The 16,947-nt window shown below is 58.7% G+C and overlaps 1 protein-coding gene across 2 annotated transcripts; it reads right to left on the minus strand.

Moving 5' to 3' along the window:
* Positions 1 to 1,181: 1,181 nt before the first annotated feature.
* On the minus strand, positions 1,182 to 12,596 carry TSPO (translocator protein). 2 transcript variants are annotated; one of them, XM_041756138.1, is made up of 4 exons: positions 12,493 to 12,596; positions 3,903 to 4,113; positions 2,113 to 2,251; positions 1,182 to 1,617 (listed from the first exon to the last, which is right to left on the minus strand). In XM_041756138.1, the coding sequence occupies exons 2-4, from the start codon at positions 4,082 to 4,084 to the stop codon at positions 1,429 to 1,431; spliced, it is 510 nt and encodes a 169-aa protein (XP_041612072.1). In that variant the 5' UTR covers positions 4,085 to 4,113; positions 12,493 to 12,596; the 3' UTR covers positions 1,182 to 1,428. The 2 variants fall into 2 exon arrangements, with proteins under 2 accessions (XP_041612072.1, XP_041612071.1); XM_041756137.1 differs by lacking the exon at positions 12,493 to 12,596 and adding an exon at positions 11,809 to 11,949.
* Between the last annotated feature and the right edge of the window lie 4,351 nt (positions 12,597 to 16,947).

Consider the following 16,947-nt stretch of genomic DNA (forward strand, 5'->3'; position numbering starts at 1 on the left):
GTGGGATGTTGCTAGAGATGAACAAATCCACAAGCAAATGGGACAGAAGCAGCCAGCCCACCTGAGCATCATGGAAAATATTCCAGAAGTCTCAGCAGGCGCACTTAAGTGCCAAGGACGCCAAGGACGCCAAGTGCTAAGGACACAAAGTACTGAGTGTAGCACGTTGGGCAGGCACACAGGGACCTGTGATGACACTTCAAGGGCCCCCTACCATCTTGGAGAACCTCAGAAATGATTAAAAATTAAAAAAAAGATGCTCAGAGTCCCCCTCAGATGCCTCTGCTCCAATGAGCATGGGGAACGGCACAAGGAGCCGGCTGAGGCGGCAAAGCTGCCGGGTTCACGCAGAGCGTGGCCTGCTGGAGGGGAGAGGGCAGGCAGCCAGGGGACAGCCCCTGGGACAGAGTCGGCTGTCCCTCCCCGAGCTTTCCCAACATCGTACCGTGGGTCCCGTCTGGATGCAAGGACAAGCACGGGGGGACACGGGCAGCAAAACATCAGACCTGCTGAAACAAGTGAGCGAAACACAAAAGTTTGGCCAACGTGAGTGATCAGTGACCAAAAACCAAACAAGCGACAAAAGGCGCAGCAGGTCCCAGCGCCCCGGTGCTGAGCACACAGTACGGGGGAGCTCGGGGCTGTGGCTGAGGTGTTGCCCTAGGGGGAGCCTGCCCAGCGGCTGCCTGCAGAGGACCTGGAGAGCCCACCCCAAAGTGGGGAGACACCTCCAAACCTGCGCAGGCCTGGGCCAGTGAGGGGCTGTGGTGGCCAGGGCTGGGACACCCGCCTTCTGGCCTCTGACCTGCCCATCTGGTGTCCCTGGTGGATTGAGGCTGGCACGCGGGGGGCAGGTGGGGGGGGGCCAGTTCTGGGCCAGTGCCATCCCAGCCGGGGCAGCTGAGAGCCTTGAGGCGCTCCCCACCGCTTCCTGGGGGCCCAGAGGGGGAACGGGACCCAGGCCTGGGCCTGCTGTGCGCCAGTCCGGCAGCAGCACAGTTGCAGGCTCGGGCTGGGCGGCGGCCTCACCTCTTGGGGTCTTGGGAGGGACCTGGACTGTGGGGAGCGCTGACCTGGTCCAGCCTCCTCTGCACGATGTGGCCCAGACAGACCCAGCAGTAGGATGAGCTCCCCCCCGCCCCCCAGCCAGGGACCCACCCAAGTAATAAAGGCCACTGCCAGGAGGTTAGAAACTTTATTTGCTGCTAACATTCCGTGTTCCGAGAGGGAGAGCGTGCTTGGAGCGGGGCAGAAAGCGCAGGACGCTGTTCCCGGGTCGGGGCTCGGCCTGGGGGCACTTCTGAAGCTGCGGTGACCCGGGGCTGAGACCCCACAGACCTGCAGGCCTCGCGGCCACGGGAACACAAGGGTCACCACCACGGGCAGCACCTGCCCGGCAGCAGCTGTGGTCCTCAGAGGGCCGGGCTCTCAGTCTGTGAGCCGACGGCCACCACGCCAGCCCTGGTTGTCCCGCCAGACACAGTAGTTGAGTGCGGCCGCGAAGGCCAGCCAGGCCAGGTACGGGTACAGCAGGCGGGCGGCCGGAGGGCTCACCCTGCACCAGGCCACGGCCGTGGCTCCTGCCAGCCCACCCGTCAGCAGGAGGTCCACCAGGGCCTGCGGGGACACAGGGGCAGGGAGGACGGGGAGGCCTGAGGCTCGCTGTGCTCACCGGACGTGTGTCCCAGCTGGCCAGTCACGGGATCACTCATGGGAACGCTCCTTTCCACCCCCAGGTGACCCAGCCAAACCCCTCCCCCGTCTGCTGCCTCAGTTTCCCACCTGTAAAATGGGAACAATCACCCCTGCCCGATCCACGCAGTGTGAGGGATGCACAGCACCAGTCATAACGTTTTCCTATACAATGGCCCCTCAGCCAAGCCAGCAAGTCCCTCTGCTGCCATCAGAACCCTACAATGCTTCCTTCCCCTGAGGAGAAGCAGCTGGGAGATCCCCAGGAGGCCACTGGTCCCCTAAAAGCTTCCGAGAGATGCTGACCATGAGCCCCCCCCCATCTTTAGACCCTCATCCCATCTGGGATGTGATGCCTCAGGTCCCCAAAGAAAGGCCACTCCTCCAGGGACCAAGAAGACCAGCCAAGGCCACACTTACCCAACCCATTTGTCGGGTGCCAAAGAAGAGGGGAGGCCAAGCCCAGTTCAAGGCCAGCTGCCCGGCATAGAGTCCCAGGGGAACCACAGCCTCCTCCGAGAAGCCCCCCAGCTCTTTCCAGACCATGTAGGAGCCATACCTGAAACAGAGGCCACCGGTCAGGACAGCAGCAGGGAAGGGACCAAAAGCCTCTCTGCAGGGCAGGGACGACAGTGGTGGCTCGGGCACGCTCTGCCACTGACTGTTGCCTGACTTCTCTGGGCCTTCATTTCTCACAGGATGGCTGTAGGGATTTAACACACTGGCCGTGCCTAGGTCAGTGCCTGGCACATGGGACACTTAACGAGTATCTGCCATCATCCTCATGAGGGTCTGAAGAAAGAAGCCCATGTGTGTGGCCACATCACCCTGAACGTGACCGATCTCGCCAGAAGAGGAAAGCACATGCGGCATGTGGGTGGGAAAGAGGCCCCTAACCTAGCCAGGGGCGCTGCACAGAGCACAGGACATTTCGGCCGGGCCTTAGTAGGCAAGTAGGAGTTTTCTAGGAGAAGAAAACAAGCATATGCAAACGCTTACCCACGTGCTCCGGCTCTTTCCTAGTGCTAACTCCTCATCCTGATAGTAATTCGCAGAGGTGGGCAGTATTATCACCCCCATTTTACAGATGGGGAGGCCGAGGCCCAGAGAGGCAAAGTGACTAAGATCTCTCGGCAGGCAACCAGTAGGTAAAGGCAGGATTTGAACCCAGGTGGCCGGGGCCAGGGCCTGAGCTCTTTACTCCTTGAGGAATTTGACCTTCTCGGGGTCACTGGGCGTGTGCTTTGTCAGGATCTCACTGGTGGAGGAAGGGAGTGGGGAGGCCTGGAGGCTGAAGCAAGGGGAGGCCAGGATGGGGAGGAGAAGGCAAGAGAAGCGCCGGAGCCTGACAGGGTAGTGCCGGGACTGGCTGGGGGTGGTGCCCACGCGACACCCAGGTTGCAGGGACTTGTTCCCCTCAGAACCCGGGGGGCAGGGATCCCTGGGTGGCGCAGCGGTTGGCGCCTGCCTTTGGCCCAGGGCGCGATCCTGGAGACCCGGGTTCAAATCCCACGTTGGGCTCCCGGTGCATGGAGCCTGCTTCTCCCTCTGCCTGTGTCTCTGCCTCTCTCTCTCTCTCTCTCTCTCTCTCTCTCTGTGTGTGACTATCATAAAAAAAAAAAAAAAAAAGAACCCGGGGGACATCCAGCCTGGCTTCTGCTACCTGCACCCTGGGCACCTGGCATCTGCAGCCCCACCCTGCACTGGGCTGGTATAGACTCAAGATGCGGGGAACATTCCAGAAGGAGGGCAGGGAGCCAGCCTCCTCCGCGGGATGCAGTTCCCACTGGAGGCACCAGGGGGTGCCCTCCCCCGGCCGGCGCTTCCCTTCCTCTGGGGCAATTCAGGGGTGTGTGTCCTCACCGGTTTCCTGCAGGAAGCCCCGTGCCCAGCGGGTGGTTTTGAAAATTAACCCCGTCGCGGCCAGCGAGGAGTGAGTGCTCGACCAGTGGCAGCTGCGAGACTTGTTACTGTTGCTGCCACTCGGCCTTGGAAGGGGCCCAGGCCTGGACCTGGCGCACGGAGCCAGCCTCCCCCTGGGGTTGCGAAAACAGCCAGGGTGCCAGCTTGAGACCGTGCCACTGGCCCGCCCCTCCCAGGAGGCCTTGGGGGGAAAGTTCGGGCAAGGAAACGGAGCCTGCTCCCCGCGGAGAGCACGCGGGGGAGCCCTGCCCCTGGGCCTCCGGGGGAGGATGGCCCGGCCCACCTACCCCATGGCCGAGTACAGGGTGCCCCAGATGGGGCCCAGCGTCCAGCGCGGCGGGTGCCACGAGGGCTTCTGCAGGCTGGCATACCAGCGGAGGCCCTCCCCGCGGACATAGTACGAGCCCAGGAAGCCCCCCAGGCTGGGCACCAGGGTGAAGCCCACGGCGGGCACCCAAGGCGGGGCCATTGCTGCTGTGGCGGCTGTTCTGGAAGGTTCTGAAAGAGAAGACAAGGATGGGGTGAGGGGGGTGCACTGCAGAACTGGGGCGAGGCTACCCCAAGCACGGGGCAGGGAGGGGCTGGGGTGACTCCGGCACAGCCCCCGCCAGCCCGGGACAATGGCTCCAGGGAACACATTTCCACCCAAACTTCTGCCCCACGCAGGGGGCCTGCCTGACTGGGAGGAGCCCCCGGGCCCCCCCCCCACTGCTAGTCCTGCCCCAGCTCCGGCCCCAGCCGCCAGCACCCTCACCCTTGACCTCGGGTCTCCTGTCACGTGACCCCCTCCTCACATTCCAGGCCAGTTCACGTCCCCTCCACCCAGGCTTCCCGGCTCCTCCTCCCCAGGCCAACTGACAGCCCAGCGCTCTGAGCACCTGCTGATCAGTCCATCCCCCCAGCCGTATGTTCTAGTACTTCTCATTCACTCATTCATTCATTCATTCACCCATTCAATAACTAGTATCACACGGAGCTCGGCTAAAATCCTGGCTCCCCACTAACTCACTGTGACCTCAGGCAAATCACTTCAATTCTCTGGGTGGGCCTCAGTTTCCCCTCTGTAGAATCGGATGGCAACACTGTGCCCAGCCCAGCAGGGGAGCACACAGGTATTTTATCAGCACCCTGCAGGCCCAGCCTAAAATCACCCTCCCTTCCTCGTGTGTCAGAGAGGGAAAGCAGGGATCCCTGGGTGGCGCAGCGGTTTGGCGCCTGCCTTTGGCCCAGGGCGCGATCCTGGAGACTCGGGATCGAATCCCACATCAGGCTCCCGGTGCATGGAGCCTGCTTCTCCCTCTGCCTATGTCTCTGCGCCTCTCTCTCTCACTGTGTGCCTATCATAAATAAATTAAAAAAAAAAAAAAATGAAGGCTACTATTTAAAAAAAAAAAAAAAAAAAGAATCTGGAACAATTTAAAAAAAAAAAAAAAGAGAGAGAGGAAAAGCAGCCGGCCTGGAGTCGCACAGCATTCTGGGGCCAGGCTTTGCCCAACCAAAAAGCTGTTCCCAGCCTGACGCGCAGGCTCACTGAGGCAGTGGGTGGGAAGAACAGGAGTGAGCAAGAGCTCACGGCTAGCGAGGCCCCTCGGCCACCCTGAGAGGCTGGCAGGACTCCAGGCAAGGAAGGTCCCGTATCAGGCCTGGATGCTGCCAGCCCAAGCGCTGGGGACCCAGTCATCAGGCCTGGCCCTCATGCTCATCAGCTGTGTCCCCTTCCCCAGCAGCCCCAATGCCTGTCCTGAGCACCTACTAGTTGCCCAACAGCATGTGAGACTCCCAGCAGGTGGAATTGCTCACTGGGGCTGAGAGTCCAGCCAGGAGGGGCGGCGGTGGTGAGGCCTGGCTGGCATCTCAGACCAGCTCTGACTGCCCCTGCTCTGGGACCCGAGCCTGTGACCACCTCAACTGGACCTCAGTTTCCCCACATTAAATGAGGGGGCTGGGCTCCCACGGACACACTCTGATCCTAACTGAAGAATCTGGAGTGCAGGTGTTTGTTTGCAGGAAATAAGAAGCCACACAAGCAGACTGAGCTCAGCAAACCTGCAGCACGACCTGCTAGCGTGGGGGCTGGGGACCCAGGGTAGATGGGACAGGAGCGTCCCTGAGGGGGCACAGGCCTCAGAAAGGGTGCCCCGACCCACTATCAAGGAAAAAATGGTCCTGGCAGGACAGGGAGCACTTCCTGAACAGAGAGGGACACAGGGAGGGAGAGAATGACAGGCAAGTGTGGGTGGAGTGGGTCACCTGCCTGCCAGGGAGCAAGTGCAGAAAAAGGCTGTGCTCGCTGGGCGGTGGGGAGCCATCGGGCCTTCAGAACAAAGGGTCAAGGGTGCCCTGGGGAGAGGGGACAGCTGCAGGCCTGGGGCTCCATGAAGCCCCATGAAATGCAGACGCAACTTTCCCAACAACCAGGGACCATTAAGTCCTTGTCAACTCCCAGCTTTTGAGGACTCTAATAACGTGAAAATTGTTCTCAGCACATTTAGTGAAAAAAGAGAGAACTTTCGTGCAGGGGTGGGGAGGGGTGGTGGAGGGGCAGAGGGGGAGAGGGAGAGAATCTCAAGCCGACTCTCCACTGAGCACAGAGCTGACTCTCACAACCCTGAAATCACGACCTGAGTGGAAATCAAGAGTTGGACACTTAATCGACTAAGCCACCTGGGCGCTTCAGAATGATAAAAAAAATTAAAAAAAAAAAAAAAAACAGATGAATGACATAGGTAGGCATTTTAAAACCGTAAACAGGGGGGATCCCTGGGTGGCGCAGCGGTTTAGCGCCTGCCTTTGGCCCAGGGCGCGATCCTGGAGACCTGGGATCGAATCCCACGTCGGGCTCCTGGTGCATGGAGCCTGCTTCTCCCTCTGCCTGTGTCTCTGCCTCTCTCTCTCTCTGTGACTATCATACACAAATAAATAAAAAATTAAAAAAAAATAACACCGTAAACAGATTCACGAAGGTGTCATAATCCCACAGCTAACACCGCTGGGGAACGGCTGTCCGCCCACCGCCCTCATCCTCGCCCTGCGGGGAACGACCCCATCTTATCCCATCTGCCGGTGAAGACCCGAGGCACGGAGCCGGAAGGCGTCGGCCCAGGGCCCCTCTGCGAGTGGGCAGCCGGGGATCCTAAGGGCTGCCCTCGGCAGTGGGGTTATGACGCTATGTTTGTTCCATCTTTATCGTTTTCCAAAATGTCTATAATAACCATCATTTTAAAAAAGATTTTATTTACTCCTCTGAGAAAGAGAGAGGCAGAGACACAGGCAGAGGGAGAAGCAGGCCCCATGCCGTGAGCCCGACACGGGACTCGATCCCGGGACTCTAGGATCAGGCCCTGAGTCAAAGCCAGATGCTCAACCGCTGAGCCCCCCAGGCATCCCAATGAGCATCATTTTAAATGGACAATCGGAGAGTGTTGGGCAGCAGATTCCAGCCCTGCCCTCTAGTGACGGACCGACTCCTCCCTCCTTGGGCCTCGGGTTTTGTCACGGGTGGAACTGGGATGGTCCCTCCATCCGCCCAGGTCAAGGCACAGGTGAGCCACGAGGATGCCCGTCGATGAGCCCTGGGCATGCGATGCGGGGCCTGGCAGTAGGTGGTCCTGAGCGTCTCCCTCCCCTGCCCTCCTGCCCTGCCCTCTGGCTTCCAGGGTGCACACAAGTGTTCCCGGGTGAGCAGGACGGTCTGTCTCACCACCGTCGGGAGGATGCTGGCCCTGTGCCAGGACGTGGGTGTGGACCCGGCCACCCAGCTGGGCTCACCAGCGCATCACCCAGCAGGGCTCAGGCCTCCTCAGCTGCTTTCTCATCTGTGGCCCGGGAACACAACCCTGCCCAGTCCGCCTAATAAGTATGTCAGATTCGCAGCAAAGTGACAGTGTTTCGGCAGCCACAGGAGCTGTGGTGAGGACACCAGGCGTCCCCTGGAACATGACATGGCTGGGCAGGTGAGAGGCCTTCACACCATCCTTACCCTCACATGCAGATAGGGAAACTGAGTCCCAAAAGTTGAGGGGAGGGGCTGGGGGGTCAGGCACTGAACTGGGCCTGACCTGGAGTCTCCTCAGTGTGACCCTTCGTGCCTTTTCTCATGGCACGGGATAGTCCCAGCTTACACCCACTTTGTTTCAAACCGATGGCCGCCCCCCCCCATAAGTATCCCTCGATGGCCGCCCCCCCCCCATAAGTATCCCTCCTACAGGTGCTCAAGGTTAATGCCACCAGTACCAGACACACGGGCATCATGAACCCCTGCTATGATTCGCAGAGGTGGACACACCTGCCGTAGTGTTCTTGCCCCAAACACAAAACCCCAGCCTAACCGTGAGAAAACCCCAGAGAACCACAAGTGGAAGAGCATTCTACAAAACAACGGACTGGTACTCCTCGGAGGTGCCAAGGTCACAGGAGACAAGCAAAGACTGAGGGAAATGTCACTGAGTGCAGGAGGCTCCAGAAGGAGTAACAACTAAACACAATGTGAGATCCGCATGGGGTCCTGGGGCCAACGTGGCAGTTTGTGGGAAAGCTGGTGGAACTCCACAGGGCTGCGGTTGCGAGCGCCACACCACAGTGACTTCCCAGCTGGGGGGACGCTGTCTGGGGACTTTCTGTACTACTTTTGTACCTTTTCTGTAAGTCTAAAATTAGTTCAAAATAGAATATTAAAAAAGAAGTATCTTGGTTCAGATAACAGTTTGCACTGTCCCTCACTTCTGCTCAGTATCTGTCACTGTATCAGACCCTGACCCCAGCCCCGGCCCCGGCCCCCGCTCTGTCTTACCAAGGCCCTCCAAGCCTCCATTCCCACCACATCACTCCTGCTCTGAGACTGTCACTGCATCCTATCCTGGCTTGGTTTTTTTTTTTCCTACTTTTTTTTAAAATCAAGGTAAAATTTACATAACATAAAATTAACCATTTAAAGTGCACAATTCGGTGACATTTAGTACACTTCCAGTGTCTCGCCATCACCATCCATATCAAGTTCCAAAACATTTTCATCACCCCAGATGAACCCCCCTACCCACTGCAGTCGTGGCTTGTTCCTCCCTCCCCCAGTCCCTGGTAACCAGTAATCTGCCCTCTATCTCTGTGGATCTATCTTTTCTGCACATTTCAGTAAATGGAATCATACAATACGTGGCCTCTGGGGTGTGGCTTCTGTCACCTAGCATGTTTCTGAGATTTACTCACATTGCACCATATGCCCATGCCGCTAGGTTCTGTGGGCAGGGGCACTCACGTCACCCTGCCACAGTACCCAGCCGATGCCCAGGAAATTCCACACAGGACTTGCCCACAGTGCCAGCGAGTGGGTCCTAGAGCCTATCAACCAAGCCCCCTGCTGTACAGAACAAACCACAGCCCAGAAGAGGGTGGTGGCTTCCCTAAGCCCTCAGTGGCAGAGTAGGGTCTGAGCCAGTGTTCCTGCCCCCACTCCTGGATGCCCCTTCCAGAGCCTAGGGAATCAGAGAGTCTGCCCAGCTCCAAGGTCAGACACAGAAAGGGCAGATGCCTCTCTGACACACAGAGAGCCCAGACAGGTTGCTTCCTGTGGCCTCTGGGGGACTGCCCAGTTCCTGAATCACCCAAACTAGGGGACCCACCAGGATGAGTCACATTCGGCTGGGCTGGGCTGGGCTGGGCTGGGCTAGCCAAGGCAGGCCTGAGAGGGATCTGCTCTGGGATGGGGTCCCAGGGAGGGCTGAGGAAAGTCAGGGAGCACCCAAGGCTGGGAAAGGACTTGGGATGGAGGTAGAAGGGCAAAGCCACCTACATACCTTTTATTTCCACCAATGTCAGACAGTGACTAAGAACCCAAACACGTTGGTTTGCCTCCAATTTGCTTTGTAATCCTGAGTGCCTCTCTGGGCCTCAGTTTCCCTTACATTGGGCAGGTATAACCTGTCCTGCCTGCTTCATGGGGTCATGGGGAGGCTCAAGTGAGGACCAGACAAGTGAGGGGCTGTGGCTGTCAACGCTGAGGCCGCTCACCCCCTCTCCTCCCGGGGAGGGGGGAGGGGGGCGGAAAAGTGGCCCCGGGGCATAGACCCAAGGCTGAGAAGACATTGCCAGTCAGACACTGGATGCTAAGTGGGGCAAAAGGCTAAACAGAACGCTCCACCCACAGGCCTGGGGCCACTCACAGAGGAGCACTTCCAAAACCAGCGAGAAGGGTCAAAGCAGAGGGCTCAGGACCTGGGATCAGGAAAAGGTTGAGGGTCAAAGCAGAGGGCTCAGGACCTGGGGTCAGGAAAAGGTTGAGGGTCAAAGCAGAGGGCTCAGGACCTGGGGTCAGGAGAAGGTTCTAGGCCTCTGAGGAACAAGTGATGGAGGTGGTGCTTGGTGGCTCATCCTGATGCTCATTACTTCACTTACTCTTCACAGCAGCTACGGGGGGTTGGGGAGGGCAACCAGCTGCCTCTCTCCTGGGGGCCCTGAGCCACACCCTCCTGGCCTCCATAGTGGACATTACTATTGCCACCATCCAATCCAAATAAGGAAACTGAGGCACAGGGAGTCCCAGAATTTTCCAGGTCTGTGTGACTCTGAGGCCCAGAGCACCCCCTCCCCTGAGCTGGGAGTCTGCTGGCCTCGGCCCTGGGCCACATGGTCACTTACCTTGTGTCACCTCCTTCTCATTCCAACATGGCAGGTAAGGCCTGCGCAAGGCCTGGGGGGGCCGCAGGGGGCTCCCATCCTACCTCAGGGGTCCCACTCTCTGCCCAGTGTAGAAGACTCTCTCGGGGCCAACAGGCTCACTCCCTCCAGCCCCAGCGCTAGTGTTGCAGCCCCCCCAGAGCATGAGACCCCTTCCCAGGCAGGAGCAGCAGTTACAGGATGTGAATCCTCCCTGTCGCCCCAAGAGTGGGACTCAGGGAACTCTTGTCCTTAAGATGCTTTGCTCCTGCTCCCCATTTCTGGCCCTGAGATCTCACCTCCCAGGCCTCTCTGTCCCCATCTGTGAAGCGGGGGCTGAGCTAGAGAGTCTCTGGGCTGTCCTCCTGTTCCCCGAGGCCTTCCTACAGAAGGCGGCAGGAACTGCTCCCCAGAAACAGAATAGTGTTGCTTCTGAGACGCCCTCCTCCTCCTCCCCTGTGGCGCCCGGCCCTCCTCCACCTTGTCGCTCACTCGTGCCACTGCTGTCCTGGGACTTGTTTTAAGGCTCCTTCCTTTTCTAACGTGACTTACAGCTAATCCTCCGCATTAGAACCTTCGTGAATCTTTTTCATTATGAAAGCACAACAGACAAGTTGGGGAGGATCCACATCCAGCTGGTGACCAGGATGGCTGGGAGTGACAGGGGGAATGTGCTCCACGGAGAATGACTACTTTTGTAAACACAAAGGGCATATTCAGGCGTGGCTTGTACAATCAGAAGAAAGTACAAATCAAAGGAACACAGATTGCAAAATAAACTAATGAAAATGGCGAAAGTGTAGGTAGGAAAAAGGAGGCTCCCTCCCTCCAAGCCCCCCCCCCCCAGCAACCCGCTGCCATCAGTGGTTTCCAGCAGATCCAGCTACGATTCGGTCACTGCCAGGCACAAATGTGTGCCCCAAATGCACGCACGTGTGCACACACACGCACAGAAGGACACAGCGTACAGAACAAGGCCTTGAACGGTACTGGTTTGAACCCCAGCTCCAGCGCTGCCACGATGTGCCTGCCCAGGGGCTCCTGGGTGAGCCTCAGTTTCCTTTAGTTCAAAGGACTCCCTCTGCGCCTCCTTTTGGGTCGGCCGAGCAGCCGGAGGCGGCCCCCCGCGGGAGGCGCTATCCCCCGCCCCGAGCGCCTTCGTGCCTTTCAAGGCAGCGGGCAAACCTCGGGGCTCCGCGAAGCAGACGTGTCCCCCGCCGTGTCCCCCGCCGCACAGGGCTCCCCACCCGCCTCCCCTGCGGGGCGCCGCAGCCCCAGGCCCACTGCTGCCAGCTAAGGCTTTGGGTCAGCGGCCCGCGGGAGGCCGGCGCCCTGGCGCCCTTCCGGACGCAGCCCCTCTGCCATCCTCCCCAGGCCCCGTGACCCTTTTGGAACCGCCTCGGTCAACTGTCCCTAGGGGAGGCCCCAGCCCGGCGCCCCTGCCGTCCGCTGCAGAGCGCGGGCCGGGACCGGGACCGGGACCGGAGCGGGCGCTGCGCGGGGCAGACCAGCCGCCGGGGGACCCCAAACCCGCGGCGCGCTCACCCCTGCCACGGCTCCGAGCTCCCCTGCAGGGGGCACTGCGGACAGGCGGTCCCAGGGGGCCTTCTGCCCACCCCAGGCCCCGGTCCCGGACCGAACCGGGAATCTTGGGCCCGGTTCTCAGGCCCGCTGGGGCCCCACGTGGCTGCGTGCAAACACCCCCCCGGGGCCCGCGTTTCCGCGTCTAGAAATGGCGCGTTTCAAGTGGACCGCCAGGCGTTCGTGATCCCCACGGCGCCCCGCCCCGCCACTCCCCCGAGCCTGCCGGGGCCCTCCCGGGGGCTCCGCTTCCCGCCAGACCCGAGCCGGGGCGGGGCGGGGCGCGGGGGCGGGGCGCGGGGGCGGGGCGCGGGGGCGGGGCGCGGGGGCGGGGCGCGGGGGCGGGGCGCGGGGGCGGGGCGGGGCCGGGCTGCCCAAGTGCCCCCCACCCCCGCTCCCCTCGATCCCCGCGGGCCGGGCGGAATCCCGCCGCGCAGGAGCCCCGACTGCGGAGGTCAGAACCCCGGCCGCCCGCCGTCCCGGCGGCTGAGCCCCTTGTGCCGCCCCGCAGTCGCGCCCTGGGGCCCGGCCTATCCCCTCCTGCCTCAGTTTACCCTCCGGCGGCGCGGCGGCGGGCGGGCGCTGTCGGGGATCGCCCCTGCGCGGGGCCGCCCGCCCGCTGCCCCTCGGCGCCCGGGCCCCACTCACCAGCGACGAGGACGCGCTCCGGGAAGGCACTGCGCGGCGCGGGGTGGCGGCCCAGGTCCCTGCCCCGCCCGCCCCGCCCGCCCCGCCCCGCCCCTGCCGCGAGGCCCCGCCCCGGCCCCGCCCGCCCCGCCCCGGCCGCGTCCCGGCTCTGTCGCTGCCAGGTCGCTCCTCTTCTTGAGCCTCACCTTTCCCGTCCGAAAATTGGGGCAGCGGGAACCGACCTCAGAGAGGGGAATTACGTCGCCTGACAGCAAAGCTCCGAAAGGCCTCGCACCCAGTAGCTGTGGCCCCCCCATCGCCGGAGGAGCCCCCCCCCCGCCCCCCCCCCCCCCCCCCGTCCCTTTACCTGGGGCCCCGGGGCACGAGGCCGGCTGGACTCGCAGTCCTGGCTCAGCCACTTTGTGACTGGTTCTGCCTCCATCTCCTCATCTGTAAAATGGGCACAAGATCGTGGGCCGGGTGAGGACGCCGCAGGGCAATGCAGGCAGGGCGCCGTGCAGACGCTGGGCTCTCACTGAGCCGGGACTGCAGCCAGCACAGCCCGGAGGTGACCTCCAGTCCCAGACGCACGCTGATGGGCACAGCACGTCCAGCCCCGGGCCTTGGATCCCTCACCTCCTCTGAGTCTGCGGGTGCCCCCTTCTAACTGCCGCCCAGGGTCTGTCCTGGCCACCTCGGGCTGACTTGGCCAGGCAGGGCCCCTCAGCCTACAGGAGTCCAAGTTGCCAAACTTGGTACTTGGAGGACAACGGTGACCTACAGCTTCTTCTGCCCAACGATCCCAGCTTGGAGCCTCCCATCCGAGCTACCCTCCTGCCAGGTGGGCTTTTGTGAGCCCCTCCCTCCTCCCACTGCTTCGATATAAAAACAAATATAATCTGGGCTGGATTGCTTCTTTTTCTTCTAATTTTAAAAGAAATTAAGACGTGTTCCTGGGTCCCTCAAATATTGTGGCCCCAGGCACTGTGACTGCCCTTCGGGAAGAAAGGGGCCACACCTCCCAGGGAGCTGCCAGCCCTCGCCCTCTTCCTATAACGAAGTGCCTGTGGCTTGGCCAAGTGACACATTCACCTCCCCCGGAAGAGCCAGCCCTGGAGGAGACTATGCAGCTTCCCTCTAGCCTCACCCCTACTACACATGGAGCTCAAGGCTCAAGAGATTTCTGCCCCCAAATATCTGCAGCAGGCCAGGGCCAAAGGGACAGGCTGAGAACACACACACACACACACACACACACACACACACACCCTCCTGAAGCTCACAAGCTTTTCACAGATGCGACCTACAGTTCCCAGGGGCCAGTTGCTGCCCGAGGGATTCACCCTGCAGTCTGCATGCGGGCGCTGCACCTGCTGTCCCTGGAAGCCTCCCATTACTTCTGCCTCCCTCCTGTCCAATCCCACGGCTGCCTCCTGAGCCTGAGCAACAGTCACGTCCCTCCTCTGACAGCAGCCACAGCCCCTAGCTGGCCCCCAGCTTCCTTCTCAGGCCTTCCACTCCTCCCCTCTGCTGAGGATCCTCCCGCTTTACCTGGCACCGGAGGCCCTGCCAAATTGGGGTTAAGCTGACTACCCCACCCTTTCTCACCCCTGTGTCCCTGCCTAGGGCACTCCCCAGCCTCCCACCCTGGGCATCTCCATGTGTCCGAGTCTGACTGCTCTCCAGTGTCATGCCAGCAAGCTCTTCTAGAACTCCAACTCTGTGCCACCCCCCTTCTAAGTGGGCTGTGACTTCTTAGCCTCACGGCACCAAGCTCAGAGCTTCTCTTGCGCATCTGGCATGTATGTATATGGAGCACTTCAAGGTATCCAGCTCTGGGCCGAACCCTAGAGGATTCAACACAAGCAAAACCTACCTCTGGGCTCAGTCGATCCAGGAAGGAGGACTGGAGACACCCTCCCAAGCCCCAGAGGATTAACCCCACCTCACAGACTCAGAGCGGTGAGGGAATATCTCAAGGTCACACAGCTGGACAGCGGTGGAGTCAGAATTCCCACCCAGAGGCCCTGAAGATCTGCACCCTTAACCCGTGTGTCATTCAGCTTCCCAATTCCAAGTGTGACTCAACCCAGTATATCCTTGTATTTTATTTATGTGTTTCCTTTATTACATGAGTAATCCACTTTTATTGCAAAGGAACTCCTTTGCAAAGGAACTGGAAAACACAAAGGAAAAAAATAAAATCATCTACTTTCCCATTGCCTAAAGCAAAGCACTGTCAACACTTCAGTGTTTCCATGACTTTTTTTTCAAAGTGTATCATACCTTCCTTTTACAAGAATGCCTTAATGCTACCAGTGGTTTTATAATTTTTCTTCCTCTTACAATAAATCAGACACCTCTTTCTACATTAATAAACATTTGTCTACATTGTTTTTTTTAAGATTTTTTTTAAGATTTATTTATTTATGATAGACACAGAGAGAGAGAGAGAGGCAGAGACACAGGAGGAGGGAGAAGCAGCTCCATGCCGGGAGCCTGACGTGGGACTTGATCCCGGGACTCCAGGATCACACCCTGGGCCAAAGGCAGGCGCCAAACCGCTGAGCCACCCACCCCCCTACATTGGTTTCCTTAATTGTGAAATGTTGCATACAGAGATGTACTTAAAACCGGTGTACACTTTAAAATAATAATAAAAAGAAACTTCAGCCCCAAACAGTCAGAAGCTTGGGCTTTTCTGCCTCCTTGCTTCTGCTTCCTTTTTTTTTTTTTTTTAGACTTTATTTATTCATGAGAGACATAGGCAGAGGGAGAAGTGGGCTCCATGCAGGACTCGATCCCAGGACCCCAGGATCACGCCCTGAGCCACCTGGGCCTGAAGGCAGACACTCAACCACTGAGCCACCCAGGCGTCCCTCTGCCTTCTTGTTTCTGAGCTGACTGCACCTGTATTCAGATTTCCAGAGTAGGGGTGCGGGGGTGCACACTTCTGTGAGCTGGAACAGGTACCCTCAGCTGAGCCAGGCAGCAGGTCATGGATAGGGTCTCATCAGGCCGTGATCAAGACTGGTCAAGTGGCTGACAGGAATCTGGGCCTGGCTCACTGGGGATTCTGTTCCTAAAATAAGCAGTAGAGAAACCGGTAGGATCTTGGGGATGACAGCCCCGGTAGGGAAGTACACACACCATTCCGGGGTCTCTTCTCACCACCACCCCGGGGATGCCGTTGCCCCTCTGCTGGCTGGCTCCTCACTTCCTAGACTGTCCACCCCATGTTTGTAATGAGCCCATGCTCCAGGAGTTCTTGAGAAAGACCCCAAGGAGGTAATATTCTGAAATCTTGCATTCTATCTCATGGTTGACTGATGCTTGGCTGAGTAAGAATTCAAAGTTGGAGACTCTTGTCCTCATGCATCATGAAGCCACATCGTGAAGCCCGGCTGCCACAGTGCGCACAGGCAGGCTGAAGCCATTCAGAGTCTTGAGCCCTATTTTGTCCTAGAGTTCCGGAATGTCACCCTGGTAGTCCTCTTTGTGGGTCTAATTTCATCCACCGTGCCAGTACTCAGGGGGCCCTTTCCATGTGGGGAAACTCATATCCTTTATTTTTCAGAAATTGAATTTTTTTTGGATGATTTCCTTCCTTCTGTTTTCTCACTTCTCATTCTGAAACCCCTTTTACTCATCATCCTGGACCTTCTAGGCTGGTCTTCTAACTTCCTTTTCTCTCCTATTTGTCATGGGATTTTGTTTAGGTTTAGTTTTTAGTTTTGGGGAGGGATTTTTTTGTTTTGGTTTGGTTGGGTTGTTTTTGTTTTTGCATTACCCTCAACTTTTCCTTCCTGGCCTTCTGTTGAGGTTTTCAATTCTGCTATCCTATTTTTTAAATTGTATTTATTTACTTATTTATTTGAGAGAGAAAGAGAGCACGAACAGAAGAAAAGGGCAGAGGGAGAGGGAGAAGCAGGCTCCTCACTGACTGGGGAGCCCGATGTAGGGTTCAATCCCAAAACCCTGGGGTGATGCCCTGAGCTGAAGGCAGATGGTTAACATACTAAGCCACCGAGGCACCCCACTGCTATCCTATTTTTAATTTCCAAGGTGTTCTTTTTTTAATCTTTATTTATTTATGATAGTCACAGAGAGAGAGAGAGAGGCAGAGACACAGGCAGAGGAAGAAGCAGGCTCCATGCACCAGGAGCCCGACGTGGGATTTGATCCCAGGTCTCCAGGATCACGCCCTGGGACAAAGGCAGGCGCTAAACCGCTGTGCCACCCAGGGTTCCCTCCAAGGTGTTCTTATTTGTTTTCTAAATGTCCTTTTTTGGGGGCACCTGGGTGGCTCAGTCGGTTAAACATCTGCCTTCAGCTCAGGTCATGATCCCTGGGTCATGGGACTGAACCCCGAGTCCAGCTCCCTAATCATCAGGGAGTCTGCTTCTCCCCCTCTCTCTCTGCATCTCCCCCTGCATGTGCTCTCTCTCTCTCAAATAAATAAATAAAATCTTTTAA

This window comes from Vulpes lagopus, chromosome 5 (assembly GCF_018345385.1).
Source record: "Vulpes lagopus strain Blue_001 chromosome 5, ASM1834538v1, whole genome shotgun sequence".
Classification (NCBI taxonomy): Eukaryota; Metazoa; Chordata; class Mammalia; order Carnivora; family Canidae; genus Vulpes; species Vulpes lagopus.